The 15,841-nt window shown below is 44.8% G+C and overlaps 1 protein-coding gene across 3 annotated transcripts in view; it reads left to right on the top strand.

Moving 5' to 3' along the window:
- PDE8A (phosphodiesterase 8A) overlaps positions 1 to 15,841 on the top strand; it is a 2,216,737-nt gene that overhangs the window by 1,324,342 nt on the left and 876,554 nt on the right. For all 3 annotated transcript variants that reach the window (XM_069222557.1, XM_069222555.1, XM_069222556.1), the window contains exon 11: positions 1,396 to 1,438. In XM_069222557.1, coding sequence (XP_069078658.1) covers positions 1,396 to 1,438 — 43 coding nt within the window. The remainder of the gene's footprint in view (positions 1 to 1,395; positions 1,439 to 15,841) is intronic.

Consider the following 15,841-nt stretch of genomic DNA (forward strand, 5'->3'; position numbering starts at 1 on the left):
AAGAAGGGGAAGGCGGTGCAGAAGAGGACCATTTCTCGATGGGTGCTCTTATGAATCAAAATGTGCTATGCTCTGGCTAAGAAGCAATCTCCTGAAGGTTTGCGTGCTCACTCCACCAGAGCTACTGTTGCTACCACAGCGCTAGCACGGGGCGTTCTACCGGATTGATTTAAAATGGAGATTCCCACTTTCTGCAGTGGTGGAGTACATTATGGAGCATGATCTAGGAGTAGCACAGGTAAGGAGCTCAGGGTATTAGCGTATCTTCCCAGGTTTTAGGTTTTTGTTTGTGTTTGGTTGGAGTCTCTACATCTGAGGTTCTAGAGCAGGTGATTTTTTAAGTTTTATTCATCATACATTATTGTATTTAAGAATAGTTTGCTCTATAATGTATGTATAGGTAATATTAGTCTAGCCTTTTGTAAAAAAATTTACACTGCTTTTTCCCAAAAAATGAATAATTGGAGAATTTTGGGTAACAGTGATAACTCAGTCTGTTAGACTGCACTCAGTATTTCATGTGAGCAGTTGACAATTGAGCATTACATTTGTCAGGCTCTCAGCCAGCCCTTCTCTTGACCACTGTGAGAATATTTGTCTCAATTACCTCCATATATCTGCAGGGATAGAAGTGTTTCTCCATCCCATTCTCTCATAGTGTATGCGGTGACAGAAATACTTGGTTTTAACCGCTCCATGATGTGCTGAAATACTAGTTTGTTATTTCACGCAAATCCACAGCACTATATGTCTGCTGGAATATAAGTACTTTTGGTCCCAGGCTCATCTAGGCTAATGAAATATCAAGCCAAGTTATTGTGCTGTATATCTACTGAATGATTTTGAACTGTGCTGGCCCCAGAGAAAGTGCACTTTTTTCCAAGGGAATCCACAACTAATGTGAATTCTTCAGGTTGACCTTTTTGCTGTGGGCCTTCATATTCAGGGGTCTGCCAGTCTCAGCTCAGTAGCACTTTGATTTCCATTCTGTGAAGTCTTGAGACATACACATGTTTATGGTGCAACTAGGGTTGTGTCGTCTGTCGTGCAACTCTATAAATTAAATGTTGAAACTGAGAACGTTATCACCATATTGTAGAAAAGTTCTATTGTTCATACTGGAGTAAGCCATCTATAGTCATACTTCAGTCTCTGTTTGTGGCTCAATCTGGCGTCTTCTCTCACAATTATATGTGTGTGGCTCGCTGTGTTGTTGTTACGAACTTTGTACTGGTACTGGTTTGATTAACTCCAGGTAAGTAAATATTGTTGTAATGTAATCCCTACTACCCGTATGACATTCGCTACTATTAACAAATTATATGCAACAGAGTATATTATTTTTTAATTCAGAAATTAAATGTCTAAAATTGGTTCATTTTTGTTTACTTTTAGGTAGAAAAATCATGCGAACGTGTTCAGGCTGAATCCCAAACAGGTGCCAGGCTAATTCATTGTTTATCTCATAATGTCATGCATGCTTCACAAAAGTGGCATAGATAACATACAGTAAATACATATCACATTTTATCCTAATTTTATCTTTATTACATGTGCACTGTCTGTTCCATTGTTCTGGTTAACAAATATTCATATATTCAGGATGTTGTACAAGTATTTTCTATTTTGTTCTAACGTAGAAGTTTAATTATATGTAGCAGTACACTTAGCTAGGGAGCTGTTGAGGTTGGCAGGATTGCGCCGTGTTGCTGCCGCAGAATCACGGCAAAACAGTGTGCTCAAAGCGATCTGCTAGCTCCTGAAGAGATATGAGATGCCAGAGGATTTGCATTGTAGATCGTTAAGTGCATAATGTTCTAATGTGTGTTCCCTTGTATCTAGCTGACACATTATCAGTATGTGTCTGTTTGAGTGACTTTTCAAAATTTCAGAGTACTAATGCATGACATTTACATGTCTCAATCTCATAGAGGCTTCTAGCCAAAGATTCCTTAGACTTTATCTGGAAGAATTATAGGGAGCAGTACCCCCTGCGTGCCGGTAGGTGCTGTTGATCTTTTCTTTCCATGCCAGCCACTGCTAATCCAGAAAAGAGCTACCCCTCAGTCCCTTTTTGACTTGATTTTTTTAATGGTTTTTCCTCCTGTTGTGATAGGATATATCATCTAGGAAGACAGGATTTAAGCCCTGCGGAGCTTGTCATCAGGCAATGTTGGTGACGGATCTGCACCTTGTCTGCCTATGGTATCTGGAGAGCGACCATGACCTGGAGTCATGCTCTAATTGCCGTGTAATGCATCTGAAAGCTTAGAGAGAGCAATCCCTGAAGCTCTTGGCTGCCTGGAATGCGACTACCTGGAGTCATGCGACTCTGCACACATCCAGGTCCCGGTTGACAGGAAGCCCAGAGTCATCATCGTCACTCTCAAAGCCCTAGGGACGATCGGGTAAGTCGAGGCACAGGAAAAAGGGCTAGAAGTCAAAGCGGTCTTCAACTTCTCCCTGTCTGCTGGCCGATGTAACAAGGGAGCGTCGGCATTCAAGGCCTGGCTCCTTGGAGCCAGCGCTTGGGCAGACTCCATGCCTCCCCAGCTTTCCGGGAGCTGGAATTTCCAAGCCCGACTTAAGGAGTTCTGTGAGGCCATACCCCCCACATTTGGGCAGCCCGAGCCCTCCAATTAGCCTTTAGACCCTGTGGGCTCAGAGGGGGCCACATCTGGTTCCTCACCAGTAGCTTTTGCTCCAGTGGGGCCCCAGAGATCCATTCCTGTATCCGTACTGGCAATGGTCATACCATCTTGACCTTCTCCGGCGTCGGTCCCAATTCTGATGCTCCTTGCGCATCCCACATTGTGATCTCCGACAAAAAGCCAGAGGGGTGTCGCTCAACACCTCATTGCATGTCGACAGGAACTTTACTTCCTAGATCCGAGCTTGAGCCCTTTTCCCTTGGGTTAGGCCTCAGGGAGGAATTGGGGGGGGGGGAGTTTGCTGGGCCCTGCAGAATACCAGCCCTTTGAGGACAACCTAAATATGGGTACTGGACTGAGAAACTGGATTAAACCAGTGGACTGGATACTTCTCCAGATAGTGGTATGCTTTCTCCCCCTACCATGGCTATGGCGGAGGAAGCCTCATATGCAATGGTGGTGTGGAGGGTGGCTGAGGTCCTTGACCTTCAGTTGCCCTCGATGGCAGTCAAGACTAACATTTTGTCAGAGATGTTGCAGCTGGAAGTTTCCTTGTCTCAACCCCTACTCCCATTCAGTGACGCCCTCACTGACCTTTTTTGCGGACTTGGTCCAAACACAACACAGGGGATCCAAATGAATGGGATGATTGCCCACCGCCTTGCCCCAAGGTACCCAAACTTCCTCACCCAACACCCTACCGCAGAGAGGTTGGCTGTCTAAGATTCGACATCCCAAGCAGCATTCCCTACAGCCACTCCCCTGCCCAAATAGGGAATCCAAGAGGCTGGGCTCTTTGGGAAAGAAGTTGTTTTCTTAGGCCAGCCTTGCATTGCAGTCTGTGAACACCGCGTGCCTTTTGGGCCATTACACCCACAATCTGTGGGATACAGTTGCGCAGTTTTGTTGCTCATCTATGCCTGTTCATTCTGAGGAGTCAGTTTGTTATTGTAACCTGCTATATACTTTCTCATATGTGGATTCAAACAATTTTGAACTATGATTCAACGACCAATTACTGAGGATTAAACTTTTCCACACTAAGTCACCCGACTTTTGGACTCTCTTTGTTTGGAGTGCCCCGGTTTGCTCTTTTCTTAGACAGTTGCGCAGGTGTTGCCACAGGTCCCGTAGGACCCAGACTGCTGCCGATGAGAGAGATGCAGCAAAGTTCGCAATATTATGTGTACTCAACATGACAGACTAACTGAACAGAGCGGTTTCATCAACGGTGGCCCTGAGGCGCCATGCCTGGTTTAGGATGACTGGCTTTTTTTAAGGGATGTCCAAGCTTCCCTTATGGACATGCTCTTCAATGGCACCCATCTCTTAGGAGACAAGGCAGATTTGGCACAAGTGCATTTTAAGGACTCTTGTGCTATGGCCAGGTCCTTGGGCCTCTCTGTTGGCCCCACGTCATCAACAATCTGCCTTTCACCACTTTCGTGGCAACGGAAGTGGCTTACAGCCTCACCAGTTCCCTCCCAGTCACTGAACCGCGCATGCTCCCCAGTCTCTGTGTGGCGATGGGCGCAGTACCCACAAACCTCATGGGGCAGGTAGCCAGTGGCCTGGTCAGACTACCACCCTCCTAGCAGCAGGCACATCCTTATGAACAGTGAGTCCAGGATATTCAGGCCATGATACCGATGTTTCAGCCTCTGTCCTGGATTTCAGTGAGACTAACTAGGCTGTTGGGTTTCATGACCTCCTGCATCCTGCTAGTGACACATGCCCGCTGACGTATGCAGGCTCTGCAGCGGGACCTGTAGTTTCAGTGGACGCAGCATTAGGGGAGTCTCTCAGACGTGGTCCAGGTCTCAGAGGGAACTGCACAAGTTCTGCAGTGGTGGTTAATAAACCATGATTGAACCAGATCTGTTAGTAGTGACAGCTCTGTCACTTCTGGGATGGGGTGGCCATCTGACCGAGGTGGAGATCAGAGGACTCTGGTCTCCGACGGAATCAGGACTCCACATCAACATGCTGGAGCTCTGATCGATCCAACTGGCATTGAAAGTCTTTTTACCCTCCATCAAGGAAATGCTGGTGTGGGTGTTCATAGACAACACCACCACCATGTGGTACTGCAGCAAACAGGGTGTGGTTGTGGACCCTATGTCAAGAGACCCTGTGCCTCCTGGACATGACCAGAACATTAGGGCATTTCCCTGGTGAGGTCAACACCTGGTGGGTTCTCTGAATGTCAGGGCAGACAAACTCAGCTGTTGATGTCTATTGGATCAGGAATGGCATCTTCACTTGGATGTGGTGCAAGGTGTCTCTCAGCAGTGGGGAGAGCCTTGGTAAGATGTTCGCCTTCGCCGAGAACATGTAATGCTAGCAGTTCTAACCAATGAAGTTTCCAAAGTTGCTCTCGCTTGGAGAAGCTTTTTGACTCACATGGAGATCAGGCTGCCTGTACGCCTTTTCACCAATACCACTACTGCCCTGAGTTCTCAAGAAAATCAGGAACAACTGGTCCCAAATCATTCTAGTGGACTTGGACTGGGCATGGAGAGTCTAGTATCCCAAGGTACTGAGCATGACCATTGATCCTCCGATCAGGCTGTCACTTAGGGAGGAACTTCTTTTGCAGTAGCAGGGGAGGGTTCCTCACCTGAATCTGTTCATTTTCTGCCTTCCTGCGTGGAGATTGAGTGGTGGCAGTTGACAACTTTCGACCTTCCTTCTGAAGTCTGTCAAGGTATTTTGACATCCAGCCGTCCCTCCACTAAGGCAGTATACAACTACTGTTGGAAACAAATTGTGGTGTGGTGTGCAGAGAAACATATTGATCCTCTTTCTGCCCTCTTTCTGAAGTCTTACTCTTTATTCTTTCCCTTGCCCAGCAAGACTCTGCTCTTGACACTGTTAAGAGTTATCTGCCTGCTCTTTCTTCCTTTCTGCGGCTGCCTGAACAACCCTCCTTGTTCAAGTCCCCTATTGTACATAGTTTCCTAAAGGGTCTTGTTCATCTTTTCCCTTCTTCATCATTCATCATGCCCCAGTGGGATCTCAATCTTATCTTAACATTCTTAACGTGTGCTCCTTTCAAGCCTCTCCACAATTGTCCCCTCAGGGTACTGACATTGAAAACAGCCTTCCTTGTGGCAATTACATCTGCCCGAAGAGTAAGTGACCTGCCCTATCTTTCTGTGTACCCTAACAAACTGGTACTGCACACCAGGACCTCCTTTCTGACATTAGTTGTCACCCCATTTTATATGAGCCAATCAATCACACTGCCTAGCTTTTTCGCTCCTGAACATCCTTCTAAAGACGAGGAGAAACTCCACCTTCTTGACCCAAAAAGAGCATTGCTTTTCTGTGTGATCGAACAAAAGAGTTCCAGGTGGACGACCAGCATTTCATGGGGTATGTTGGTGTGAAGAACGGTCGAGCAGCACAGAAGCGGACCATCTCTAGGTGGGTTGTGCTCTGCATTAAAATCTGCTTCACAGTGGCCGAGAAGCAAGCTCCTGAAGGCTTGCAAGCTAAAGCTACAGCCACTTTGTTAGCAAGTGGAGTTCTGGTCCTGGACATCTGCCAGGCAGCAACATGGGCATCTCTGCACACGTTTACCAAACACTACTGCCTCAACAGTCAGGTACATAGGGTTGGGATTTTTTGGTCTAAACTCAGTCTGGCAGACCCACCTTCGGAGAGGTATTACTTGACTATCTATTATAGGTAAGAAATCCGCAGCTACAAGTCCCGATTGGATGAACAAGTTACTGACCTTCGGTACCTCCTTATCTGGTAGAGACTATAGGTGCAGATGCCTTAATGACTCACCCATCCTCCCCGCTCTGCAAACTGGATTCTACAGACAGGGCTTATCCCTTTCAGGGCCCTATTTGTTCCCACCAGTGGTCAGTGCAATTTATGGCTCTGTGCTTCAGGCGTGGATTGTCATGAAAAGTAACTGCTGCAGCGCACCTGGTTGACACCTATATAGGTACCTCAATGTCACTTCCAGTGTGGATGCCGATGCACGTGGAGCCAATTAACGCCACCTACCAGTGCACAGGGGTACTGCTCACGAAAATAATCCAATCCAATCTGATGCCTGGAAAATTAAAAATTAAGGAATCTACGGCTAGATATAGTCTCTACCAGATAGGGCATTATTGAAGGTAACTTGTTCTTGATGAAACTTTGTGTGTCACTATTGTGAATAGCTGAAAGAAAGCTGATATAGTACCAACTACTCACACCCAATAGTAGATAGATCTTTGAAGTTGCTTAATGTCTAGTCTCTACCTGCCTGTCTGGGTCTGACATCTTAGTGGACTAATACATCAGTGGCAGGGACCTGTGTTTGACCCCTTTATGGTCTCAGATTTAATTCCCGCTGCTTTCAGTCAGCCTTCTATCCGTGCAAAGTTAATCAAATAAATTGAGTTGGGTAATAATAATTATCTGCCATAATGTGCAAAGAAAACTCTCGGGGTAAACATACACTTTACCTTTACATCTTATGTTTTCCTTGTGGATTAGGACAGAACTGTTCAAAATTCTGAAGAGTAATTAATAATTTACATAATCAGTGGCATCACAGGAATTAACAGGACATGACTTTTTTCTATTGACGTCACAGAATGTAACAACAGTGAAAGATGTAACGTTATAAAAAAAAAAAAAAAAAAATCCTCACTAAAACAGGCACATTACCAAGAAGCATTAGCAAAGCCAATAAGTCTTGCCTACAATAGCTGTTGGTTTTGGCAATGTTTTGTTGCCATGCTGTACAGCGCTTTGCAGTTTGGCTAAAATTAATACAAATAAGTTAAAAGTGTTATGATACAGCCAGGGCTAATGCTCTTTTTTCAAGTGTATTAGCACTGGATGCATATTAGTTCTTTTTAGGTCTGGCCTAAAGACAGCGTTGGCTGTTTTGCCAGTCCCATGTTTCCCCCGCCCCCCCCCCCCCCCCGAAAAAAAATAAAACATAGACATATATAGAGGATACCAATCAACATGTATTCACCACATGTCACAAAAATTATACTCCCACCTCACCAGAAAGTATAGATCAAAAGACCAGCTCACTCCAGCCATTCGGTGCCTTTATTTCATTGACAGCATTTTGTCTTTGCACATGTACACATAAACCTAAAAAAAATAGTTTTGCAAAAATAGAAATTCTTATACTTGCACTTCCCAATGATTGATAGACCCTGTGTATAGTTGGGTTACAACAACTATTTTCATAACTATTTTTATCGTAAATTCCAGTGTTCATTCCTCATTATAAACCAGCTTTGGTATATTTATTTATTCAACTAAAAATAAGCACAAGTGATTTGAGTAGCTAGAGTGTATATGCACATTTTTAGGTTTAAGCCACACTCCCTTAACCCTCACTGAGGATTGTAATTGACATTTCAATCACTTGTATCTGATTTGAGAGAGCCCACTGGTATCTGCTTGTGGAATTGCATCTCATCTTATTGGAGCATTGTCAGTATGCAGAAAACACACCACTCAAATCAAAGACAAAGCTTAAACCCATGGAGACTTCAACACCCCCAAAATGTGTTATCTAATTGTACTTGTACAGTGAATTAAAGGTCCTATAAATGGTAGGGTGTGATCACAAACTTAAAAAAAAATATAAAACGAAATCTGTCATTTTGACTCATTAGGATGCAACAGCTTTGTAAAATAATTGATCTAATGGAAAACAATCACAAATTATTAAAATAGCAAAGGTGTGTATTCAAATTTATATCCTAATGCCACTCCCTCGCATCTTGGTACAGGTCATTCGAAGTTTTTACTTCTGATTTGAGCTCGACTTATATTGACAACAAGTAGAACTGCACCTTCAGGAAAACATTTCAGTGGTTTTGCAGTTGACTTATGAAGGACAACAAGTAACTACGAGTGGAATTGCAGCTTCATACATGAATTACTTTGCTTTTGGATCTGACTCAATAGGGACACCTAGTAATGACTTGTGGAACTGCAGTGTCATGAAAGATTTTCAGTGCTTTTTCATGGAACTTTTGAGGGACAACTAGTGATGACTAGTGGAACTGTGGCTTGATGTAAGAATTTCAATGCTTATGCGTTTAGCTTGTGAGGGACACCTATGAACAAATTGTGAATCTTCACTTTTACAAAAGAATATGAATGCATTTCTATTTGACTTGAGGGACACCTAGTAGCGACTAACGAGACCTCAGCTTTATGACAGCACTTGTATGATTTTGCATTCCTTTTGAGGGATACCTAGTAACTAGTGGAACTGTGGCTTGATATAAGTATTTCAATACTTTTACATTTGACTGGTGAGGGATACCTAGTAATGACTTGCGGAACTGCACCCTCATGAAAAAATCAAAATGCTTTTTGCAAATGACTTGTGAGGGACACCTAGTAACGACTTAGGGAACTGCACCTTCATATAAGTATATACATGCACTTGACTTGTGAGGAATACCTAGGGACTAGGCGACCCGTAACTTAATGAAAAGGGTTTCAATGTTTTTGCACTTGACTCGACAGTTAACTCTAGCTCTTGAGGAACTGCAGTTCTGGAAGAGTATATTTATATGTACCCAAATTATATATATAAATAAATATTCACTGAAAAGACCAAAGGTTACAGGGACGTTGTAGTTAGGCTCACATTTTAAACGTACAAAACCATAGAAATTCACCTGTTATAGTTAGTTATCTCAAGTAGCTAGAACTCGTTCCTTAAGGTAATTATAACTCGTGCCCCCGCCAAGCACAGTTACCTCATCAATAAGTTTACTGCAGATGTTACAGTAAAAATATCTATGATGTTACGAAAGATGTCATGAGTGCTGTAATTTCTGGGGTAATTAGCAGTGCATAGCGAGGGCGTGAGTTATAGTTAACTTAGGGAACAGGTTATAGTTACTTGAGATAACTCTAACTGTAAGAGGTGAATTTCTATGGATTTGTACATTTAAAATGTGAGCCTAACTGTTACAGCCCTGTACCCTTTTTTTGTTTACTGAATTCCAATTTTTTTATTTTTAACGTAAAGTAATGTTAATTACTGTACATTCATACAACCTCTGCTGTGCACAGCCTTTGGCCATGTGCAGCGGAGGATTCCTGCACCCAGCCCCCTATAACCACCCACACTACACATGGCCTTCAGCCATGCATGGTGGGGGTTGGCCGCAGGTCCAGGCCTGCGGCTAGGCCCTGCAGTCAACCTATTTTAAGCCCCAGCGGACCTAGCAAACCTGTCTGCATAACCATTTTCCAGTGCCCCAGGGAGGTAGCAGTCTCCAGGGCTGCAGGGGGCATTTATTTATACTTATGTGCCCTGGGGAGGTGGTGGGCTGCAGGGTGGGGGGCTTCACACAGGCACCCCCTGCATACATTAAAAATAGTACCCTGGGGCTTTCATAAGCCCCATGCACGCCCCTCCTATTGAATAGCAGCGGCTCAGAGACTTTGTCCACCTGGGGACAAAAATAGAGGCAAGCACGAAGACTGCGCTTGCTTATTTATTTATTTAAATTGCGGCGAAGTTTGCGATTTTAACTGCATTGAAAACAAAATGCTTTTTAGCCTTGGGGATCTCTGGGGGGGGCCTGCACCAAGGCTAGTAGGGTAGGGTAAAGGGATCCCACCCCCTTTTCATGTTTTTCACCTTCATTTTTCAGACTCGGCTGAAGCCCAGTCTCAGTGGCTGCCAACACTTCCAGGTTGAGGTGTTGGCAGAGCTGTCCATTTCCCTGCACAAGCTTGTTATTGTTCGCAAAGGCATCAGGGGGGATCTGCGGCCCTAGATATACAAATTTGGATTTCCTTCAGTTTAATTTCTCAACCACTACTGAACGGATTTAAACCAAGAAACAAAAACACAATCTGTGGAACAGAAGCTACCTTTCTGCCAAAGTGGGTGTAGTTCCGTCTAGCGGTTCGGGCTTTAGTCCTGTTCAAAACTCCGATAGGAATTAACATGCGAAACACACTTCTTTTGACCCCCAGTTCTTCTTGGCCAACCCCTGATGGATCATCCCGAAACTTTCCATGCACAACAAGAACTACCAACACACTTTTTTGGGGGAAAAATTTCACGAAGATCCGTCAAATGGCGCCATAGATATAGGCAAGTCATCATCTTTATCATTATTATCATCCTTTATTTCAATTCATTTGAATCATAAAAGGTACAATCACAAAAAAAAGAATAAAACCATCATACTCTGAAATGTAATAAAATACAACTCCCCACTCTCTTTAGGAGTAAAAGCAGGTTAAAAGTAAAAAATATATACACTACATTAGAATATACAAAAAAACACATGTACTCCAGAATTCATTTTCGTCCCTCTAGTTTTATTGATGTGGCGAGGAAGGCCACTGCTGCCTTTCTGGGCTTAGGTCCTCCAGGAGTCAAGACCCTTTTAAGGCTTAAGCAGGGGCCACCAGCAGAGTCAATATGGCCCCCAGAATCAACAAATCTCCTAGTCCTTTCTAGGTAAGGCCAGGGATCAGGCTGTGTCTAGGCCACTCTGGAAAACATACTACCTAAACCCCACCGTTCTCCCGCCACAAAACCACTTTAATTTCTCCTTGGCTACTCATGATCGCCGGGCAAGAGGTTGCATCACGTTCCAGCTGGAGAAGCATCACATCTGATCAATGGATGCTCCAGATAAGACAACACAGCTACTTTCTACCTTTCCTCTCTAGTCCCTTAGACATACCACAACAACTCCTGGAGGACCTCTTGTCCATACTTAGCGGAGAATTTCAGGCTCTCTTGACCAAGGGAATAATAGAGCATGTACTGGCATCAGAGATTAGGACTGGTTGTTCCTGGTGCCGAAAAAAGACTGACGCCTTTGCCCCATCCTCAGTCTGCACTTTCTGAACTTCTTTCTCCAGAAGGATAAATTAAAGATGCTGGCCGTAGGCCACATTCTGAATACAGTACACTGGATTGTTGCTTTGGATTTGCAGTACGCATATTTTTACATTCTCGTTCTGTAGTCCCACAGACTTTACCTGTGGTTTCGGGCAGGCCATGATCACTTCCATTTCTTTATACAATTTTTTGGCAGTGCACCACAAAGGGAAATGATGGTTGTTGCAACCCATCTGTGGAGGCTGGCATTACCAGCCTTCCCATACCTCAGTGATTAGCTGCTAAAGGCAGGCTCGCCTCGGGCAGTCTTAAGCCACCCCTAGACAGTGGCCAACCTGTTAACATCATTTGGGTTTTCCATCAATGTACCGAAGTCATGCAAGACTCCTTTTCAACTAACTCCCCTTCATCGGAGCCATCCTGGATGTGGTGTTCTTTTGAGCCCTACCTCTGCCTCAGTGAGCCCAAGACATTCGGGCTATAATCCTGATTGTTCAACCCTTGACCTGGGTCTCAGTTAAAGTAGCTCTAAGGCTCTTTGACCTCCTGCATCCTGCTTTTGGACCATGCCAGATGTCACTTGCAGGCTCTGCAGCGGGATCTGAAGTCTCAGTGGGCTCAGCACCAAGGCAGCCTGTCATATTTCATCCAAGTGTTGAAGGAGACTGTAAGAGATCTGCAGTGTTGGCTGTTCGATCATAATTGGACTGGCTGCAGACCCCTCTCCCTACCCAATTGAGCTCACTGTCATCCCAGATAAATCTAGTTGGGGTCAGGAAACCATCTAGGAAAAGTGGAGATCAGAGGACTCTTGTCTTTGGTGGAGACTCGTCTCCACATCAGCTTGTTGGTGGTACAGGTGATCCACTTGGCATTGCAGGAGTTCCTCTCCCTCTCCTACCCAGAGTACTGAAAAAGATCCAGAGAGACCGGGCCAAAGTCATCCTAGTAGCTCTGGACTGGGCTAGAATAGTGTAGTACCTGAACTTCTGTCCATGAGCGTATGTCCTTCAATGTGGCTGCCCCTTCCGGAGGACCTCTTGTTACAGTAGCAGGGCCAAGTCTTGCACCTGAGTCTGCACAAACTGCACCTCTTTGTATGTAGATTGAATGTAGGCCGTTGATAGCTTTTGATTTTCCTCCAGAACCGATTGGTGTCATATTAGCAGCCGGGCATCCATCTACTAAATCTGCTTACTCAGGATGCTAGGGGAAGTTTGTTATTTGGTGCTCTTTCTGGGACATCCAAACCCTCAATGCACAGTTATTGAATGCTCATCTGTTTTGTTTGTCCTTAACCTTGCTTGGCCTTGCTTTGGGGACGGTTAATGGTTGCCTTTCGCCTCTTTTGGGTTCTTTGGTTTACCAGATCAGCCATCCTTTTTCAAGTCAGCTCTCATGATGTACTGATAAACGTGTTCCCGCCAACACTGTTAATGACACTGCAGCGGGACCTTAATTTGGTACTCACTTACCTAATGTGAACTCCCTTCGAACCAATGCACAGTTTCCCTCTTTGCCTACTAGTCATCAAGATGGTATTCTTCATCAGCATAACATCCTCCAGGCGAGTGAACTCCAGGCATTATTCGTGATGTCATGATGCACATCTTTTTTAATGGATAAATTAGTTTTCCAGACAAAAGAGACATTCCTGCCCAAGGTAGTCACGCACTTCCATATAGTGAATTTTGTCACATTGCCTACTTTTCATGCACCACACTGATAGGATGATCAATGGTTCGTCAGTTTTGCTGGAGCTAAGAAAGGCAATGCAGTCCAAAAGAGAACCATCTCCCAATGGATTGTGTTATACTTCAAGATCTGCCATGGACTGGCCAGAAAGCAACCCCCAGAAGGCTTGAGCACTCACTCGCTCAAACTAAAAGCTGCTACAGCAGTTCTACTGTGTGGTATGACAATTTTAGACAACTGCTAGACCGCCACATAGGTGTCCCTCCATATTTTCGTAAAGCACTGCTGCCTGGATAGCCAGGTCTACCGGGGCAGGCATTTTGCCCATCTGTCCTGCAGAATTTCTCTACCAGAAGAAGCATCTTGTTTGGTGGTAGCGTACCTGCACAAGGATTGCCTTTTGTGCTTGGGCTTGATGCAGAATTCCAAGTTGTGCAAAGAGTGTGCCCTCATTCATCCAGGACTGTGAAGTGAAGGTGTACGTCACCTAGTGTAGGAAGAAGTCAAGGACCTCACTTAAGTCCAAGTCAGGGGAGCGGACCTAGAGTTTGTTACTGTTATAGTTCTACTTTCAGATCAAACAGAAAACCTCAGAAGGTGAAGCAGGGCTCACCCCCATTCTGACACTCTATCAAAAAAGAGGTCACAAAGGTGTTAGGGTGCCACTTGAACTCTATCCTAATGCCTGATTGAGGTGTCAATTCTACAGCTGATCTTGATATGGCCCAAGTTCCCAAGGTAATTGGTGATGCCCCAGCAGGTTGAGGCCTTTAAGGAGGCTTTGCTACATATTTTTGGCACTCTCCTGGCGTCCTCCGGTGTGCCTTTGTGTCCCAAGGATCCACAGTGGCCTACAGTTAAACTACAGCTGGTGGATCTCTCCTCTGCAACCTCTGCAGCCCTGGAACCCGGCTCGGGTTCTGCATCAATGCTGGTGCCAATGTCCAGTCTGGTTCCATGACCTGTGGTGGAACTTCTGTCGTCAACACAGGTCCTTATGTCATGATGCTGGAGGGGGTTCTGCTGCCACTCCTACCCAGAGCCAAATCCCTCTCGAGCCCTGACTGAGATTGCTATCTGACTCACTTCGATACACCCAATTCAGACAGTATACAAACACTTCCATAGGTTCATCCTCAGAAGCTCTATCATCTTTTTGGTAACTATTCTGAGTTTGTCACCACCTGGAAATGACAACGGAGATGATGGGGATGATATCCCCTTCACATTATGATAATGACAGTTTATGCATGGATTTACAGGAGACCAGTGGACTTGACATTTCCCTTGATACAGTGATGATTTCTTCCTTTGGACAACCAAACAACCAGCTTTGCTGCGGTAGTTCTATGTGCTGCTGAGTTACTAGACCTACAACTGTCTTCTGTTGAAGGTAAGACAAATGTACTTATAGTACAACCTTGGAGAAGTCCTGCCACCAGGACCTGGTTCCTCTGAGTATTACTTACATTCAACAAAACCCTAACTGACTATTGGGCACTTGGTCTAAGCCTTGCTCTTGCCCACTGGTGAACAAACATGCGGTCAGGTGCCTGGCAACCCTAATACTCTCACGCCTCAGCCTACCCATGAGAGTCTTGTGGCCTAAACTTACATCAGCAAGGTAAATCCTAATTCATTCCGAATTACCCCCCGGGCGCAAGAAGTCGAAAAGGGTTGAAGCATTCGGAAAGCACAAGTTCTCTTCTTTTAACCAACCTATTGTTTGGATTGGTCAAACCGGTTTGCCTTTTAGGCTGATGTAGGAGGATGGCCCTCTATGTAGTGTGCAAAACTAGGCACACTGTGCAGGGAGTCCAGGCAACTAAAAGTTGGTTTCCTGTGGTAAAAATTAGACCACCTAATGCTCCAATTTTTTAGGTATCTGGTCGTGCAGTTAGGCTAATCCAGGAGATGTGCTAAGCATTTGTTATACTCACAAATCCAGTTATAAACCATACTTGCTCAATGACTAACTCGAGACCCAAATTTATAAAAATACGTCGGACTTTTATATAATGTTAAGTACTTTTGTGTTATGATTTTTCAAAGTTTGAATTAAGTTAGTCTTTCTGTGTGTTATTACGCACCATACGAATCAATGGAAGGTCACATAGAAAAATGCTAATAAAATCACACAGGTGAGTTACAATTCTCTTCTTTTGCAGGATGGTCGATGATGGTGGTGGGCACACTGTGCCAGCTGGAGAGTCTTGTGCGGCTCCCGGTTCCAGTGGGAGCAGTGTTAGAAAGTCTTCTGGCAAAGGCACAGGGCAACTTGGAGGGGCCACCCTGGAAAAGGAGCTATTTTTCAGATTTAAAGGTGGTGCCTTTGGGTCACCTTGGGCTTTCGAGGTCACAAAGGTTTAGGGACCTGTGGCACATAGCAGGGTCCGCGATGGAGGGCTCAGGGCAGCCAGATGCAGGGCGAATTGGAGGTCTTGGAAGCTGTGCATCATGAAACCCTTTGGAGTTGGATGTAAGTGTTCTTTTGCTCTGGTGGGAGATCCAGGGTTTTCCTGAAGTCCCTTGACTGGGGCTTCTTCCTGGTCCAATTACAGCTCCAGGTGAGCTGTTTTTGCTGTTGTATGACGTGCACTGACCAGTACCTGGGGTATTGGCACAA

The sequence above is a fragment of the Pleurodeles waltl genome, chromosome 3_1, assembly GCF_031143425.1.
Source record: "Pleurodeles waltl isolate 20211129_DDA chromosome 3_1, aPleWal1.hap1.20221129, whole genome shotgun sequence".
Classification (NCBI taxonomy): Eukaryota; Metazoa; Chordata; class Amphibia; order Caudata; family Salamandridae; genus Pleurodeles; species Pleurodeles waltl.